The sequence below is a fragment of the Oenanthe melanoleuca genome, chromosome 5, assembly GCF_029582105.1.
Source record: "Oenanthe melanoleuca isolate GR-GAL-2019-014 chromosome 5, OMel1.0, whole genome shotgun sequence".
Classification (NCBI taxonomy): Eukaryota; Metazoa; Chordata; class Aves; order Passeriformes; family Muscicapidae; genus Oenanthe; species Oenanthe melanoleuca.
Window position 1 is genome coordinate 55708054 of NC_079339.1, and position 18436 is coordinate 55726489.

The window sequence follows — 18436 nt, forward strand, 5'->3', positions numbered from 1 at the left end:
GACTCCTGCTCTGACATGGGCAAATACCTGCTGAGCAGACTAAAATTATAGATCCTAGGATCCTGTTTCCATCACTTTCATTCCTAATTCATATTGATTAAAAAACCCTCAGAAGTAGAAGGGTAGTAATGTAGAGTTTAAGGGTGTATGGTCTGTGCTTGGGCTGTGTTGCTTGTGCACAATGTGTGTTCAAGGCTAAATCCCTTTGTTTCTGACACATCAGGACTTACCCCCTGGCTCCTTTCTCAGTTCTGCTGCCCTTGCACTTCCCTGTGTGTGATTAACACCACAATCTAAAGCAAGGAGGTGTTGGGAAGAATTAAATAAATTGTGTGCAGACACCTGGTTAGAAAGCAGAGCAGTTCAGGGGTCACATGGGATAACAGTGGGCCCAAAGCTCAGTCCCCTTGCTGAGTGCAGTACCAAGATACCATCAGTAATCCCAATAGCAGCCAGTGAACATAGACAAGGCCAGGGTTGAAGGTGCTCCAATTCCTGAGTTCCAGGCAAATCAAAGAAATGTTCCAAAAGAAACAGGCCATGGTTCAAGAGCACACAAACCAACAGCTGCACAGATCTGTGGGACAGAACAAGAAGCTTTAGCTCCTGTTTCTGCCAAAAGCAGGATGCAGACAGGCTGTAGGTGAGGGTGCTGTGCCCCAGGGTCTCAGGGCTGTGAACCCCCTGGGCTGTGCCAAGGGGCTCTGTGAGCAGTGAGAGGGAGTTTGGGACATGCTGCCTGTGACAGCAGGGGACAGGATGTGGCAGGGCAGCACAGCCCAGCTCCAATTCCTGTGCTCCAGCAGGAACTCTGCCCGTTGCTAATTGTGCTGCTCCATCTGGTGCCAGTCAGGATCTCTGCTGGAACACTGGGCCCAGTTATCAGCAGCTCTCCTCAAGGCTGGTGACCAGATGGAGAGAACCCAGAGAAAGGAAGGGAAAAGGATCTCTTCAGTTTTTTTCTCAACTGGTTTATTCAGTTTATAAAAGATAAAGGATGAGGGCAGAAATTACAGCCATCTTAGAGTAAGGACTGCTGCAAAAAAAGATAATTAAATTTTCTGTGACCATACAGAAGACAAGTAGTAAGAGATTTACAATGAGGCAAGGGAGGGTTAATTAGATTTAGAAAATAACTTCATTTTCCAGCTGCTGCAAGAGCAGCAAAAAACTGGAGTGAACTGCTTGCAAAATTCATGACACTCCTTGCATTGGAAGTTTTAAATCAGAGTAAACATTTGCCAGGGTAGTTCCTTGTGAGAGGGAGCTGAAATAGGTGCTGTCTGTAAGCCCCTTCCACATCATTTCAATGGCTCTGTATTTCCAGGTGCAGCTCAGGGCCCAGCATGGCACCAACCAGCTCTGGAAATCCACTACACCACTTGCATAGTTTTTAAAAATCCTTTTTAGCCACTAAAAAGGAAAAGCCAGCAGCCAAGTACATGATTGTGTGGCAAACTTCAACTGCAACAAAAGATCTTAAAGGTGAGGTGTAAAAGTAATAAATTTGCTTGGACTCAGACAAGGCTGGGTGTTTCACACCAGTACTGCTTCAGTTATGGAGTGGGTGTGATTTAAATTGATTCTATAGGAAATACAATTATTTATACTCCCTGCTCAGTATTTGCCTACAGTGTAACCACTGACCTGCTGAGAAAACACAGTTATGTGCTAAGACTGGTGGTAGTGAACAGGATAAATGAGCCACTAGAAATTGGACCGGGACCTGTTTTCAAGGCAACCTGTAATGTTACAAACCAGCTGCCCAAGTCTGTAGTGAGGTTAAAAAAAAATAAATTACTTCTGGCACAGACAGCTGAATTTTTATCATCCCTCCATCATCGAACTCTCACTGCATTTGTGGAAGACTGATTAGAGAGGTGCACAGAGATTGTAACAACATATATATATATATATATATATATATATATATATATATATTTTTTTTTTTTTATAATATATATCTTATATATGTATACTGGAAGGAGATTAAATCATACCATTTGTTCTTAAAATTTCCTCTGTCCCCTAATTATACATGCTTACTTCTTTCATCAGTAAAGTCACCCAGGTTATGAGTGTGTCAGAGCACACACTGATTTATATAAATTCTTTTTACCAAAACAAGTACTTTGGTAAAAATTGTCCTTTACAATTTACTTTAGTTAAAGCATGGCTGATAACTTACTACACATAAGGAAGATCAGTGGAAGTCATATAACAAAGCTAGAACTGAACTCAGTCCAATATAAAATGGCCAGAATAAAAAAAATCATATAAATATTCCTATATACACTTTGGTTGCCAACTCTGGGGTTGCCAACACTACAAGAAGCTGTAACCTGACTGGCAGTGCAAGTCACCTGTCCAAGGGAAAAAAAAAAAAAAGTAAAAAAAATCAGAATGCACCAAAAGAAGTTAATGAACAGAATTAAGTTAGTGATCAGGATTATGATAATGATCAAAATTATGCTCTTCTCTAAACTGGAGAAGAGAATTTCAGCATGTGGCTTGTCAGCCACACAGGCAATGGTGTCTCACATTCCAGCAGCAGAAACCAGTCCCCAGCTTGCTGCCTGCTGAAGGTTCTGGCCAGCACCAAGGACACCTGCTGGCCTGGCACTGCCACCTGAGAGTAACCTGATCTGGAGCACACGGAGGAGCACTGACAGCTGATTCCCAACGTGCAGGGGAAGAGACAAAGCAGGAGCAGCCACGGCAGGAGGAGGGACAGGCTAGAAGAGAGGCAGCTGCAGGAGCTGCGAGGAGTACACGGGGTAGCCCAGGGGCGGGTCGGCCGCCTGCACGGTCAGGTTGCGCAGCAGGGCCGGGTGTGCCTGGATACTGTAGCGCTCCTCGTCGTCGTTGGTGGCATAGAGCAGCTCCCAGGACAGGTTGGCCCACTGCCCTCGCACAGCTTCAGCATTGAGCTTTCCCACCTGGACTAGCAGCTCCTGCAGAGTGAGCACCCGCCCCGTGTAAATTCCCTGCAAGAACAAACAGACCACGATGTCCAGTACACTGCCCGAGACGAGACGAGAGCACTCTGGTTACAAAGCACTGGGTGAAGCTTTGAGACCACACTCTACGAACACTTCAAACACAGCAAAGTATGAACCAGTCCCCTCAGTTCAAGTCCTCCACTGGAATATAATCAGGAAATATTGCTGCATCTAAAGAACAGTGCAGTGGGGCTTTCAACAGCTCCTCTTTAGTACAAACCAACCTTCCAGAGCCTTCATATTTTAGAACACAATTACAAAGGATAAAAAAGAACAGTGAAAAGGAAACTTTGACCTAGTAGTTTTTCTCCTTACCATGCTTGGGTCATGCCCCAGTGAGAACAGGTATGGCTTCTCCTGCAGAACTGCTTGCTGCCACTCCAGGTCTGACACCAGCCCAATGTACCAATCACTTTCGTATTCCTCCAGGTAAGTCACCAGCTCTTTGAAGTTCTCCACTGGGCCCAGGCTGGCTTTGTCCAGCATAAGTTTAAAGGTGTATCTGAAAGGTGCAGAACATCACACAGTCAGCTGTGTGGCAAAGACAGGAGGGAGAAAGGCTCTTTAGGCCACAGAGGATGGAGAGGCTCCACCAACTCAGTCAGTCACTGCTTGTCAGCAGAGTCACTGCCAGTCGGTCTGGGTGTGCTTTTAGCTCACCCACAGGTAAAACACTTCAGCTCAAACATCTCTCATTCTCCTCCAACATTTCCCCACTGCCCAATAATGGATAGTGCCAAATACCCAAATCCAGCAAAACTGTTGAGATATGGGATCACGAAAATAGGTTTTTCCCCACTTAACATACCAGATTGGAGGCAGCTGCTGTGGAAAAGAGAGAAGAAAACTCCATACCACAGGCTTCACTGCCTGGAGTCATAGGCAATATTTATGTAGGAAAAACCTACAAATAAATTTAAACTATACAGCTTTAACAAAACATTACTGAAGTGACACTTCTCTATATAATTTTTCTGATATTATGAAATGTTTTCTTTTACCTGAATGCTTTCAATGCCAGCTGGAAGAGCTCTGGTTTGCCTGTTAGCCAGTCCAGGCCAGCAGACCAGGGAATGCCACCAGTGTATGCCCTGAACACGTGGCGAGGGGCAGGCACGGCGTTGTCCAGCCCAAACAGACCAAAGCAACACGACAGCACCCCGTGGATGTACAGGTCTTTCAAAGCTTTATCCTCCATGAGGTCTGTGAGTAAACTGGAAGGCTTCTCTTTCAGATGAAAAAAGTCCAGTTGGCTCAAAACAAAGTGGTACCATTCCTCTGGAAACCTCTGCCTCATCTCACTGACTTTGGAAGATGGCACTGGTGCTGTTCTCCATTCTTCAGGGATGCTCAGCAGCTCTGAGTAAGAGCAACTAAATTCTACACGAGGTAAAACTTCTGGCTGTTTCCCTTTGTCCACAGCAGGCAGCCCAAGCCCCACAGCCCTGTTTAATTTATCTTCTGGTGACATTTCTGGTAGGAAGTCTTGGCTCTGTGTTTCTACAGACCCTGGAATAGACAGGTGCACTTTTGGTGTCAGTCCCAGCTGCCCAGGCTCTTTTCTGTCTCTTGTTCTGCTACTGAGTTCAAAATCAAAAATGTCACTATCATCAGTCCAGTCCTCCACTGTATCAACACTAAAGCTGTCTTCTTCCCTCAGAGCTCTGGATCCTTTCACTGCACCACCATGCTGATTTTCTGGAAATGATCCTTGTTTGCTCTTGTTGGCACTGCTTGGGCTTTCCCATGTCTTTGATTTTTTATAACAATACTGGACAAGCATCCATACAAGCACTTTAACAAAATCATCTTTCAGGTGCTTCAAATTCTCATGGGAATCAATTATTCCAGATAACACATTCCTGGCATCAGAATACAGCCGGACAGGAACAACAGTACAGGGAGTCAGGATGTGTCCAAAATGAGGATTTGGAGATAGAATCCTTGTGTGCTCCTGATGTTCAAAGGCCATTTCAAAAATTTCATCTACCCTGTGAGCTTCAGCAGCATGGCAGGATGTTTCCTGCAGTTCTAGCCCCTAAAGCACACAGGAAAACAGCTTCTTGTTAGTCTTTATCAGGATGTAACTTTGAAGCTGTTTGCTTGCAACAGAATTATCCTGAACAAGATGATTGTCACTACTTCCACAACTGAATCTACAAATCTATCTAGAGATAACAGCAATAATTACACTCACTGCAATATTAGGCACAGATCAAGGTCTTAAATAAATCTTTGCCTGATGCAGATTTTATTTCCCAGCTTATTAAAGATACTGTCACAAGTTAAATGATAAAAAATTTCACATCTGCTACTCATGTAAATTGCAAGACTAATTAGTTTAACACTCATCTTAGAAAATTTAATGTAAATCAGTTACACTGCTGAAATGTTACACAGCAAAATGCTTGCATGATTTCCAAACATCAACATCTCAGTGCTCAGCATGCAATTACCTTAATGTTAACACCACAGTATGTGAAGCCTTTTTCCAGCACCAAGATCCACATCAGCCTGTCCTGAAAGCGGCACAAGTAATGTGACCCAGGCAGAGAGAGACCTAGGCAAGAGAAAAAGCCAAACAAAAACTACATTATTACCTTTTCTGCATGCCAATGAAAGGATTCAACAGCAAATACAAAATATTTCTGCATCAACATCACAATCAGTTAACACTGGTTAACTAGCACCTTAGAATCTTGAAGGAACTGGCTGAAATTGCAGTTTTGAAAAAGCTGTGGAAAGTTGGGAAACCTCACACAACTGCAGGGCTGCATTATTCACACCAGACCAGGGTTAAACAACTCCACCCTCAATTCCCTTTGCAGAGATGACTTTCATGATTAAAGATAATTTTTGGCTGCATTTCCAACCACACAGTTCCCACTGATGTTCTCTGGAGACCTAAAATCCTTCCTACCAAGAATACATTAAAGAATCATGATATAGCACAGGAGTTTCCTAATGGCCCAATTTGCTATGGAGTAGGAAGTTTATAATATCAGAGAAGTAAAAATATAATGAACTGTAATTAGAAAATCAGGTCGTGAACAATATCAAATTAATACTCAAAATCCTCACAATTTGGCTCTCACTATAAAAAATTAGAGGATGCTTAGGTCCAAAGGAAAAAAAAAAGGTATACTCTTTCTCTTTTTTACCTATGTCACAAAAAGAGCAATGCTGAATTTCCTAAAATCTGGTGGTTATATTGTATTTGAACTACAGCCTAATGTCAATCCTCCTAACACAATGGTTCTATTCTTAAACATGACATTTGCTGTCAGTTTATGACCTGCTTCTCCTGTCACTCATGATGACTCACTTGAAGAGCATTTTAGTTTTAAAATGTTGTAAGATGAAATCAGTGAAACCAACCATTAAGCTGTAGTTAAAATTTAAGTAACCTTTTCTATCTCACTGAGCTAATGAAGTGCATTTTCTTGCTAACATTTTGCAAAGATTTTAATTCCTTTCTTGCCAGCTGTTAAAGCTACTAAAACTCCTTTACACAGAAAAAGCTATGGGTTTAAATTAGTGACACACAAAGTGGTACTGCTTCCTCTTGAACTCATCTGAGAACACCACAGTTTTTCTTGCTTCAAGACATTCATTCACAGATTTTCCCATTAAAGAAGAGACTTTTTACTCCTCAAGACTAGTGTTTTAAATTATTTATTCTGAGGCATACATGCCACCATAGTCATGATGGGAATGGTGAAAAAACCCCATTAAAATATGTATATATCTAATATAGATAGATACAAGAGATAAATAACATATATAAACATATGTAAATAAATATATCTACTGTACATATAAAACATAGATGGACTAATGCAGCAGAAAAACTGAAGTATCCTTTAGAGAAAAAAAGATTTCCTAATTTTATTTAGCACCTCTCTCTAACCAGTGATAAAAGTGCAGCACATGTTTTCTAATGAAGCACCTGGATATATTCTTCAGAAAAGCATGATTAAGGTTAACTTCCACTGCCTTCAAATATTAGGCCACTTTTTCCAGACATAAGCCATTTTCTAAGAGGCTTATGTAAATATTTGCCTCTTGTCTAAGGGCTACAATCTTTTGATTATTTAGGTTACACAAAAGCTGTTTCTCAAGAAAATGACCTTGCAATTTTAAAACAGTTACTCTGTCTCCAGCTGGGAAAAAGACTGGGCATTTCTTCACCCCTGTCTCTGTAATTCTTTGAAAACCCCATAATGATGCCTTTCACAGGCTGTAAACCCACAAGTGCTGATACAGTCCTATCCCAACTCCCCAACAAGACATGACATTAAATCTTATCAATGGGTTTGTGCTCAGCTGTTTACTGCTACTTAGGCTGAATGAATTTCACAAACATCCAGTCAATATTCACCATAACCAATTAATAAAGCCAAATCAGTAAAGTCTGGATGCTGAGTAATGGGATTGATGCAGAGACAGACCTACAGAGAGCAGTCTGACACACATCCTTCTTTATGCTGTCTGGCTGAACAACCCAATTTACTGCCTGCAGTTAGGTGGGATCAATGCCTTTTATTGTCAATATATATGCCAATTCCATCTTTTTTTTTCAGTACAGAATGATTAGGATTGATACTGTTTCATCCCCTTTTAGTATTTCCTCAAAGGTAACAAAAGAGAGTTATTTTTTTACAGGATTGTAACAAGTAGACATCATTGAATCATTAGCTGTAAAAGATCTCCTACATCATCAAACCCAGCCTTTAACTGAATACTACCAAGTCCATGAAACCATATCACAAACTGCTGCATCTACTTGTCCCTTGAATGCTCCCAGGGATGGTGACCAGGAAGCCATTCCAATGCCTAACCCTCCATTCCATCAAGAAATATTTCCCAATACCCAACCCAAACCTCAAATGGTGCAACTTGTGGCTGTTCCTCTTTGTCATATAGTTGATTAAAAGGATAAAAATAACCACTTTTTCCTGCGTGATCTCTGAACATCAGATTTAACCCCCACTGTGAAATGTGGTTTTCAACCACAGATTCTCCTGTTCTCCAGTGCAGCAATAGATGTGGGGGTTCTTTCTGACCCCCAGGTGCTCTAAGGCACCAAACTCCAGAGCTCTATAGGCTCCTGCTCTGAGCTCTTAGGCTCCTACTTGTCAGGTAACCTTAAATAAGCAAAGCAGCTAATAGTTAAAAAGGTTAATTATTACAAAGCATATCTTATTACAAAGCACATCAGTCTCAACAGGCAATAGCAAAAGCAATGGCAATAAGCAAATGGTTAGAAGCCCTGGCAAAAGTCAATAGCTAAAAGCAACAACTCTCTCAATACATACTGTTATATAGGATTTTTCCAACAAGCAAAGATGCAAACTCGGACCACACTCTTTAACCTATCAGAATTCTAGTTTCTTAGCTCACCAGGTTACGTATAACACTACACATAGCATCTGCCTTGCTCTATCTAAGAAATGTAAGCAACATTCTTACTACAACTCTGTTATGTCTAATCACTGTCTACAACTGTAGGCTTGGAGCTTCAACTGAAGATATCAGTATTTCTGCAACCTTCACAAGCTACTACTGCAGCTAAAAACATCAGAACTGCACTCTGGTTTCTCTCTGCAGAATCCAGAGAGACTCCTGACTCCCACCCTGCAGCAGACCGCGTCCCCCGAGGTTCAGCTGCGGTATTTCAGAGCCCCGCCCGTACGCACCCAGCCCGCCGGCGGCCAGCGCGGCCTGCAGCGCCGCGGCCAGCCCGGGCACCAGCTGCCGGTAGTAGACGGTGTCGGGGCAGACGCAGGCGCTGCCGCCCGCGGGGCCCGGCCAGCTGCGCAGCGGCCGCGGGAACCCCACCAGGAACACGGGCAGCGTGAAGAGGGGCAGCAGGGGCGAGGAGAGCAGCGCCGACACGGCCACCAGCGCCAGCAGCACGGGCAAGAAGGCGACGTTGAGCGCGATCAGGGCGGCGCTGGACCTGCGGCGCTGCTTCTTCTCCGTCCACGAGGTCAGGAGGATGGCGGCGGCAAAGTGCAGCTTGGAGAGGAACTGGAAGAGCCGATCCCGCAGGAGACCGACCTGCAGCACGCGGGCAGGAAGCACAAGGTGTTAACCTGCAGTGTCATCAGCACAGCTACAGCAACTTGAACACAATGACTGCTGGAACCCTGAACTTTCTGTGCTTTCTGGCACTCACCCCCAAAAGAGCACTGTGAAACACTCATCTTAGAAAATTAGGATTTTAGTTGCCTTGCTAAAAATAATTAAAAGCTAGACATTAGAAGGGAGTAGTTATCTGAAACATTTTATGTTTGCTCAGCTGCGCTTACAATGGGAAAAGATGAAACTAGTGAGCAGACCCAAAGGAACATAGACAATGCAACCAGAAACTCACTTTGAAAAACTGGACTATCCCCAGAAATCATTTGTATTGTCATTGATAGAAAAGGTCAAGAGTTTAGGGTGAGGAAGACTTGCCTCACTTCCTCCTTTTAAGACCCCTCCCCATGAAAATGACCCCAGACTTAATTTAAGAAGTCAATCACACATGCTTAATAGCTATTCCAGCTAATTACCATTGGAAGCGGGGATGGGAGGGGCTGTTATTATGAATATTTGTTTGAATCCTTTGCCAATAAATAGACTTCATGATCACCTGTGATTTTGCAGTGGTATTTGAGGATTACCTCATGCTGAAGAAACATACACTTTGTAAATTGTTAGAGTGTCTTTTGTCTGTCACAATTGAGTATCAGTATTAGACCAATACTCTTATTTCGGTAAATCAATTGCTTTTGACTTGAGGCCTTAGAGAAGGCTTCCAAATTTGAGTGATGGAGTTAGAATCATTGGTGTGTAGTTTGGGTAAAAGTGTGTAATTTCACATGGTGAAGGGTTTGGAATTTAGGGTTTTAGAATACAGTAATAGGTGTGGGACAAGATAGATGCTCTTGGGCATTGTCTTTTTCTTCCTTCTTGTTCCTTCTTCTTGATTTTAGGTTAAAGTTTTTGGTTAAATAGAAAGTACAGTGTGGGTCACAGGTGTTTGATCATTGGGTCAAAAGTATAAATAATATTAGTTTTTAATTGGATAATTAGGCCTTAAAAGACCTTGCAGTGAGCAAAACACAGCTCCATTTTCTCACTTTTAGCTTGTTAGCTAGAAGTGCTGTAGAATTCACTGTACTATAGATAAGAATTAACAAACAATCAAGTCCAAACACGAAAATCCATCTCGTGCTTCAATCCTGACTCTGAATAAAAGCAAAGAAAAAAAGAAGACAGCCAGTAATACATGGTGACACTAATAAGTGGTACCCCAAGTGAGGAACAAACTCACAACCTTCAAATTACTATCTTTGCAGTTAGAATATATCTTAGTACAGTTTTTAGCTTTTATCTGCTGGGTCCTGGGCCCTGTAAATCTCCAGGAGAAACAGAGGCCTCAGGTAACAACTATCTGCTTAATTTTACATTATGGCCATTACCAGCAAGAGTTTGATTCCTGTATCAAGGCTCCTGTTCCACCAGAGGTCTGGATTAAACACCAACATTTGTGCTGCTGACACAACCACCATGTCTAGTAAGGCATTTTCTGTATTCTGCCAGACCTAAAATAGAAATATGTTAGAAATATGTTTAAAAATATATCTATTTACATCTGTTTTCATGACCTGGAATATTTCTTCCAGGTCACCTTGGTACTCAAATCACGTAGAAGAGCATTTCAAAGGCTAATATTTAAAATTCAAATTACCATCCTAAATATCCTTGTGAATCCAATGGAAACAGACACAGAATGCAGGTTTTGTAGAGAATGGTCAAGTGAGAGGAATGCTATCATAGCAAATGGAGACACTGCAATTGAAATAAAAGAATTATTGACCTTCTTCCAAAAACATAACAAAAGTCAACAGAGGTAACAGTCTTATTGCAGGATGGAAATCTCAGCATAAAAAGAGAAACCTTTCCTTCATCATCACAAACTCCTCTTTGTATTACACTCCCATGATATTGAGCAATTCATTTGCACTAATGGCCCAGGACAACAAACATTTACATGGATGCATAATTCTTACTTGCTATTCTTTTGTCCTTTATTTGTTTTTCCAAAAGAATACTCAAATAAGTAAAAATAAACATGGACTACCAGTCATCAATCTACTTTCCCAAACTAATCCTTCTTTATGAAATGAAATAATTTAAATCAATTGTTTGCTTCCTCAAAGTAGATACATTTGTCTCTAACCTACCATAAAGGAGGCTCTTCCCTTTACTAGCAAGCTCTAAGAACCAAATATTTAGTCAGCTTGAAGACTTTCAACTCATTTTGTTTCCAATAACATCTTTTCAAAAGTGGGTACTGCAGCTGTAATTAAAATACATTAAAAGGCCCTGCTTTCTTAGCTGGGCTTTTAAAAGGCTCAATTTTTTAGGTTCACTCCTATAAAAGAAATAAATAAAATCACTTTCAAATTTAATCACTTTTAAATATGCTGGACCAGTAACTTTGAGCTCAATGCACAATTTAACATCAACAAGTATTTCCAGCCACTTGGTTTCCTTTGGTTCATTCACAGAATCTTGCACATACAGCAATTCTAGAGTTTCAAATCCCCTACAAGCATAATCTAACAAACAACAGAGAGTGGTGTATTCCTACCTAGTGTTAGTAAAATCCTCCTGACAACACCAACTTTCATAAGCCTTCTTTGCTTCTCCATGAACACAGCCACAGTCCTGACATCCTTTGGGTAAAAGGGGTTTCGGAAGACTCCAAACAAGTACACTCTCTGAATCTCTCTAAGAATCCACGTAATTACAAGCAGTAGGATCAGAATGTAACTTGCTATGGCCTGGGGGCTGGCCTGGGAAAATGATGAGGAGCCTGCAAATTGATGCAGCAGGCTCACTTCTGTGAGAGCAAATGTCAACACAGTCACATAGAAAATAAATTCCCTCCACCCAAATTGCATTCTAAGACCTCTGTGTGTATTTTTACATTTGCTGGAGGCTAAATGGCTGATCATGGTGTGTTTGAAGGCAAACCAAATCTCACTTAGGTTAAGACTCAGTATGAACCCAAATCCAGTCATGAAGAGGATCACACCGAGGGGGCTGGGAATGAAATACGATGCTATTGCTGTTCCAGCAGAAATGAGAAACATTACTAACAACCTGTGAAGGAGAAAATAAAGAAGATTTGCTTGAAAAGAAAAAGGTTATAAACAATACTGAAATATTTTACAACTGTATAAACATTTACTTTGTGTTACTTGACATAGGTGAACCTCCTAGTCCAAACTCCAACAGTTGTTCCATTCCCCAGAGAAAAAGTGCATCAAGCGGGGGCAGAATTCCCATTGCCCACAAGAATGGCAGAAAAAGAAACAGGATGTGCAAAATCTGGTTTGTCTGTTCTAGAATGGGTGTGTTGACAGCAAACCTGGATAAAAGAAGAAAAGGATCTGATTTCTATGAAGGAAAAAAACTTTAGTGTGGGAAGACTTCCTGTTTAATTACTACAGTAAATCCCAAAGTAAAAACATTTCACATTCAACCTATAAAACCTAATGAGTATCTTTTAAAAGGAAAAATAAGGACATGTATTTATGCTTGGGACAGCAACACATTAATTAAAACACCAGAACACAGACTAAATTTTCATTTAACAAATTTCAAGTCTTCAGTTAAATACGGTGATGCAATTACCCTGATTATTTTTGTTACTGTTGTGATAATACACTGAAAAAAATACTTGTGAAAAAAGAAAGGTCCATAGGCTCCAAGGCCTCAACTGTTTAACAAAATATTGCAAAGTATTTTTTTCAGGAGCACAAAAGCAAAATTTCATGCAATTTCAAGGTTCAAGATCTAAGCTTGAACACTGGAAGAACTGGCATGTTGCCTGTACACCTACAGATAATATTGTATATTCCTAAATAGAGTTTATTTCCACATAAAAGTGTCAAAATATTCCTGCAAAACCACAAAGATCAGTATTAGAAATTTGCATAAATTCTAAACCATATGTAGTTCATCATTCAATGTGGCAGACTGCCAAGATATTTGGTTTCTCTCTGCTTTTTAATAAGTAAGCAAGCCTCAGAGCAATTTTATCAGGAATTTTGACAATGTCTTAATCTTCTCCTCAGGAAATTGAACAGAAGAATTTGGAGTCCAAGACCACATGTATAATTCTCATACCTCATCTGAAGTGGCAATTAGGGTAAATCATTAACAAAGACATCTCCCAGAGCAAAACTAGGAAATTCAAACATGCTTTTTTTAAATGTATCTGGAGTACCCCAACCATAAAATATGTACATGTGACAAAGTGCTATAAATATCACCTGATATGGAGAAAGAATGCATAGGGTCAATCTAAAAGCATCTTGTTTTAGGAGCCTGATCTACAAATACTTCAGCTAAAACACTCATCTGAAAAACAGAAATGTGACTCTCCTAATTTGTAGACTGACACAGATCTTTTGCATTGCAAAAGCATTTAAAGATTCAAGTTCAAAATCTGTATTCAGCAATATTCCCATTTGCTTACCCATTAATTAAAACCAAATTCAGAGAGTTTTTTGTTTTGTTCTGGTTTTTTGGGGTTTTTTTTGCCTGTTGTATTAGAGCCTCTGCTATCACTTTACAGAGCTTAAAACAGAAAGTATTCCAGGATGAAATCTGGACATAAATCCAGTAATCCTGAAGCTTGTAGTGTTTAGATTTATGATTCCAGGTCAGGAACATGTGTTTTCAAATCCTTCACATCCTTTAAAAGGATATACATGCAAATGCTCAAATACAAAAATATGAAAAATGACATGGTAGAAGATAGGTAAAACTATCTCTTACTTACAAACTGCTTTTCCTAGTTTACATGGAATACTATAAAAATTTAAGAACCTTTTATACACAGCACAGAACCTCAATTTTTTTTCATTTATGCATCAATCTTCTTTCTTTGAAGTTACTACAGTTGATCAGAATCTCAAATTTTCCTCGAAAGAATAATTTAACCTTTCCCATCAAAATTACCCAGAATAACCATCACTTAAAGCAGCTAAATGCATTATTATGTTTACCTGTGTGCAAGATCCACTGCAATAAAGACAAAAATGTAGAAAGGTCTCATCAGAGCAGTGATTTCATAAGTATCCAGTGCTTGGAAAGTTGCTGTTTCGGTGGCAGTGTTTATGATTAATGAATACTCTCCAATACATATGGTCACCCATCCAAAGACAAAGATCACAACAGTTCCTCCAAAGTTGCTATATAACAAGGTTATTCTGTTTGGCAGCAAATACCAAGTTCCCAGCCCACACAATACCCCTGCCAGAAGGGAATGGAATACAGTGTTGATTATGTACTTCTTGCCAGGAATAATAAATTTTACTGTCTCTGAACCTACACAGCTGGAAAATTCAAACTCATCTTCATCTGTCAGGGTATTCTGGATTTGCATTCTTTCTACTGTCACTGTTTTTTGCTTGGCATAGAGGTTTGTCATCTGAAGAGCAAGTGCAGTAACAAACATGAGTCCCCCCGACAGCGCTGCGGTGCAGAAGTCCCTCATCACTCCCACCTGGTACAGGAGTGTCCCCACTCCTCCCCAAAGCCATGGTGTCAGGAAAAGGATGATCTGGTTCACATAGATGTAAGGAGGGGCACAGTAGCCCAATTTGAGGCGGGGACCTCCCAGCACAGTCTGAGGGAAGCGCTTCAAGAAGAACTCCTGTTTGTAGTCATTGAGCAGGGGAACATCTGGCCCCATCCTCGTGGCTCAGGAACACTGGCTGGGGATCATCTTCCCTGTGAGAGAGCAGAAAGGAATACACAGACACATTACTGATTCTGGAGCTCAGAACCCAGGGAATTATTGGGTCTTCTTTTTATTTACCAAGTTACAGTGGAATTCTGACATGTTGCTGTTAGAATTTTCCAGCCACACAAGTGCAGGGACACAGGCACACAGAGGTCCCTGTAAAAAAAAAAAAAAAAACAAACCAAAGCTTTATGGAATAATTTTTTTTTTTACATAAATATGTTCAAGAATGTAAGTAGAAGTATTACAAATTGCTTCCCACATCAGCATTGTTACTGTCCTCCCTACACAGCCCAGTTGCAGGACAGGATCTCACTATAATGTAAAATAAACAGTTCACTTTCTGCTTCCTAAAACATATAAAATAAAAAAAACCCCAAACACAATACTTGTGACTTGTAGAGAAATCAGCATATATTCTTCTTTGTGCCAACTGAAAAAGCTGAAAAGGAAGGGAAAAAAAGATACCTGTAGACATTTACAATCACCCATCAAATAGAAATAGGTTTGAATATTCATTTGGAGAGGATGAGGCAATGTAGAAACAATGAATGCAAGGTGGTAACTATGATATTCAAATATAATTTTATGCTATTAATCATGAAAGCAATAATCTATGAGTGACAGGCAGAAATATTCAAGCTAAGAAATAGGGTGAAAAAACCAGCACAAAAAAAGCAGAGCCAATGTCATTAATAATAGTTCCAAAAAAGAGATGGTGTGCATTAGGAGATGTGCAAGGACCAAAATTTTGACTGACTTTCTTCCACTGGACCTGTACAATCTGATGAATACTCATTGCTATCACTGGTGAGACATTAAAAATTAAACATCTGGCTGCCCCAGAGTCTTCAAACTACCATGATCCATTTTTTCTAAAATACCAAACATTTCTGGGCCTTTCTAAGAACAATTCACCCAGTTTATTTAAAGAGGTATCAGTCACTTAACTATTGGTAGATGCTGGTCACTGGGGAATGAAACTGGAAACAGTGCAAATGAGATTTTATGCATTATCATGACTGAAAATTTGCATTCTGCATGCACTAAGTCAATACATTCCACCATGGGAAGCAGGACCCCACAGGTTCTGTAACTAGTCTTTATGTAGGCTGTAGATTTTTTGGGGTTTTTTATTCAATAAAATATTGAAAACATGGATTTTTTTGGTCATACTATTTCAAGCCACTAAATATTTCCTAAAAGCAAGGAGAAGGCAGTAGTCAGTCCTACTGGAACTAATGGAAAAGACACATGTTGACAATGGAGAGGGGAATTCATCTCAGTCAGCTCAGGAATTTGAAAATGTAACTGTGACACACCCAACTAAAACCAAATTTCCAATGTAATTATAAAATATCACAATTCAGTCAATCTTCTTCAGAAAAACAAGCACTGTTTAGAGGGTACATGGGCATGGAGCTTAAGTTGCTGGGATATTTACATGCAGTAGAAGATTTATAGGCATGGAAATGACAGAATCTGAGTTTAAAAAGAAAACATAGAACTAATAGGTGCAGAGTTTTCCTTGAAAAACAGTTTTTGGGCAGCTGTGTTTCTCTGCTCTGAGTAGGACTATTTTTGTTTCAAGTTCCAGTCTGCATTTGTGTTTGTCAGTTTATATTGCTAACCAAATGTTAACAAAACATTCCTCTTACAGTTTCTGTGTAAACAATAGGCATCTTTGTGTGAGACACAAGAATCTACACACACAAACAATATAGTTCCACTTGGCTCTGCTACAGAACGAGGTGAATTTATTTGCTGAAGCTCTCTAACTATGGAAACTCTTCCCTCTGCTGTTCTCCTGGCTTCCAACTAGTCAGGTAGCACATCAGGACTTCAAAGGACTCATCCATGTCTTATTCCTGTGCAAAGCCCTAGCAACAAGGCTCCACACATTTGTGAGTGTTTACAGGACCTGGCTTCAATGCACATTCCTGACATACAGGCCTGGCCCCACTCTGACAACTTGCCTGGATACCCAAACAACCCCCAGCACAACAGGCTGTCATCACCGGGGGAATCCGTGCCACTTGGACACACCACAGCAAGGATGGAAAAAGGGCTTGAACACCATGAAGTCATGTCACAAGTTTTCCCTGCAAATAACCTCGTTATGCCCTTATTATAAAGGGAAACAAAGAAAAACCTTGCCAGAAATTCAGGCAGGAATTCACAGGAGGGCGCGGATTTTTGCAGAAATGAACACCATTCTTCACGTGGGCTGATGTTGGATCGGCTGAGCTTGGTTTGCTTTTATTTTTGTGTACAGCTGTCTGCCACCTAAGCAGCTGAAACACATAGGGTGTAAAAATCCTTACCTCGGTGGTTTTCATGAGAGGGTAAGTAAGGGTTATAAGGGTTACAAACCACCTGCTAGCCAAGCTGGAGGAACAGGTGGGAGGCGAAGGGGAGGCTGTGGCATCCCCTGTCCCACCAAATCCAGATGCACCCCGTGCCCGCACCGTTCAAGATTCCCTGGATGAACACCCATGGCTGAAGACCCCACTGTGCTGCAGGCCAGCCCCCAGCCAGGAGCCAGGCAGAACAGGCTGGAGTCCTGCTCAGCAGGGCTGATTCCATCCCCAGCGAGCCCGGGCTCTCAGCATTTTAGGACAACGCACCCCAGCCAGTTATGGGATGAGCATCCCTGGATTTCCTTTGGGAAGGGTCGCTGGCCGGCTCCTCCCGAGGCACCTCTGCCCCTGGGGCTCCCACCTGGGGCACCACGCTTCCCACCCACCCGCCTCCCCTCACCTCTACATAAGCGGCGACAAGAAACACCTCCGCGGTCTCCGGAGGGGAAGGGCCGGGGGCAAACCCGCGGCAAGGAGCCCGGCGGGGATGGCACCTACCTGCGGCCGGGGCTCGGAGCGGGGCAGGGGCGGCAGGGCCCGGGGCCGAGCCGGCGCTGGAGAAGGAGGAGAGCAGGAGGATGGCGGAGCGCTGCCGGTCTCTGCCCGCCCCTTTTTCCCGCCCCTCAGCCGCGCCGCCATTTTGCCCGCCGGGGCAGGCGGAGGGGACGCGCTGCCTGCGGGAAATGGCTCCGGCCGGCCCGGGGCTGCTCCCGCCGCCTCCTCGGCGGGGTCGGTACCGGAGCCATGAGGAGCCACGGTGCTCCCGCCCCCTCACGGCGGGCAGGGCCCCGCAGCATCCCAGAACCGGTCCCGGTGGGAAAGATCTCTGGCATCGGGCAGGGCCCCGCAGCATCCCAGAACCGATCCCGGTGGGAAGGATCTCTGGCATCGGGCAGGGTCCCAGAGCATCCCAGAATCGATCCCGGTGGGAAGGATCTCTAGCATCGGGCGGGGCCCCGCAGCATCCCAGAACCGATCCCGATGGGAAGGATCTCTGGCATCGGGCAGGGTCCCAGAGCATCCCAGAATCGATCCCGGTGGAAAAGATCTCTGGCATCGGGCAGGGCCCCGCAGCATCCCAGAATCGATCCCGGTGGGAAAGATCTCTGGCATCCCAGAACCGATCCCGGTGGGAAGGATCTCTGGCATGCCAGAACCGATCCCGGTGGGAAGGATCTCTGGCATCCCAGAACCGATCCCGGTGGGAAGGATCTCTGGCGTCGTGGAGCGCAGCCCGTGAGCGAGCGCACCGTGCCGGG

The 18436-nt window shown here is 42.4% G+C and overlaps 1 protein-coding gene across 4 annotated transcripts; it reads right to left on the reverse strand.

Annotated features, from left to right (window-relative positions):
- Positions 1-31: 31 nt before the first annotated feature.
- PCNX4 (pecanex 4) lies at positions 32-17831 on the reverse strand. 4 transcript variants are annotated; one of them, XM_056492212.1, is made up of 13 exons: positions 17676-17764; positions 16970-17111; positions 14893-14973; positions 14078-14804; positions 12253-12432; positions 11650-12164; positions 10744-10844; positions 10475-10597; positions 8702-9065; positions 5459-5562; positions 4004-5040; positions 3318-3504; positions 32-2987 (listed from the first exon to the last, which is right to left on the reverse strand). In XM_056492212.1, exons 4-13 carry the CDS (start codon positions 14764-14766, stop codon positions 2736-2738), a joined length of 3552 nt encoding a protein of 1183 aa, XP_056348187.1. In that variant the 5' UTR covers positions 14767-14804; positions 14893-14973; positions 16970-17111; positions 17676-17764; the 3' UTR covers positions 32-2735. The 4 variants fall into 4 exon arrangements, with proteins under 4 accessions (XP_056348187.1, XP_056348186.1, XP_056348190.1 ...); XM_056492211.1 differs by lacking the exon at positions 16970-17111 and having other exon boundaries at positions 17676-17831; XM_056492215.1 differs by lacking the exons at positions 12253-12432; positions 16970-17111 and having other exon boundaries at positions 17676-17761.
- Between the last annotated feature and the right edge of the window lie 605 nt (positions 17832-18436).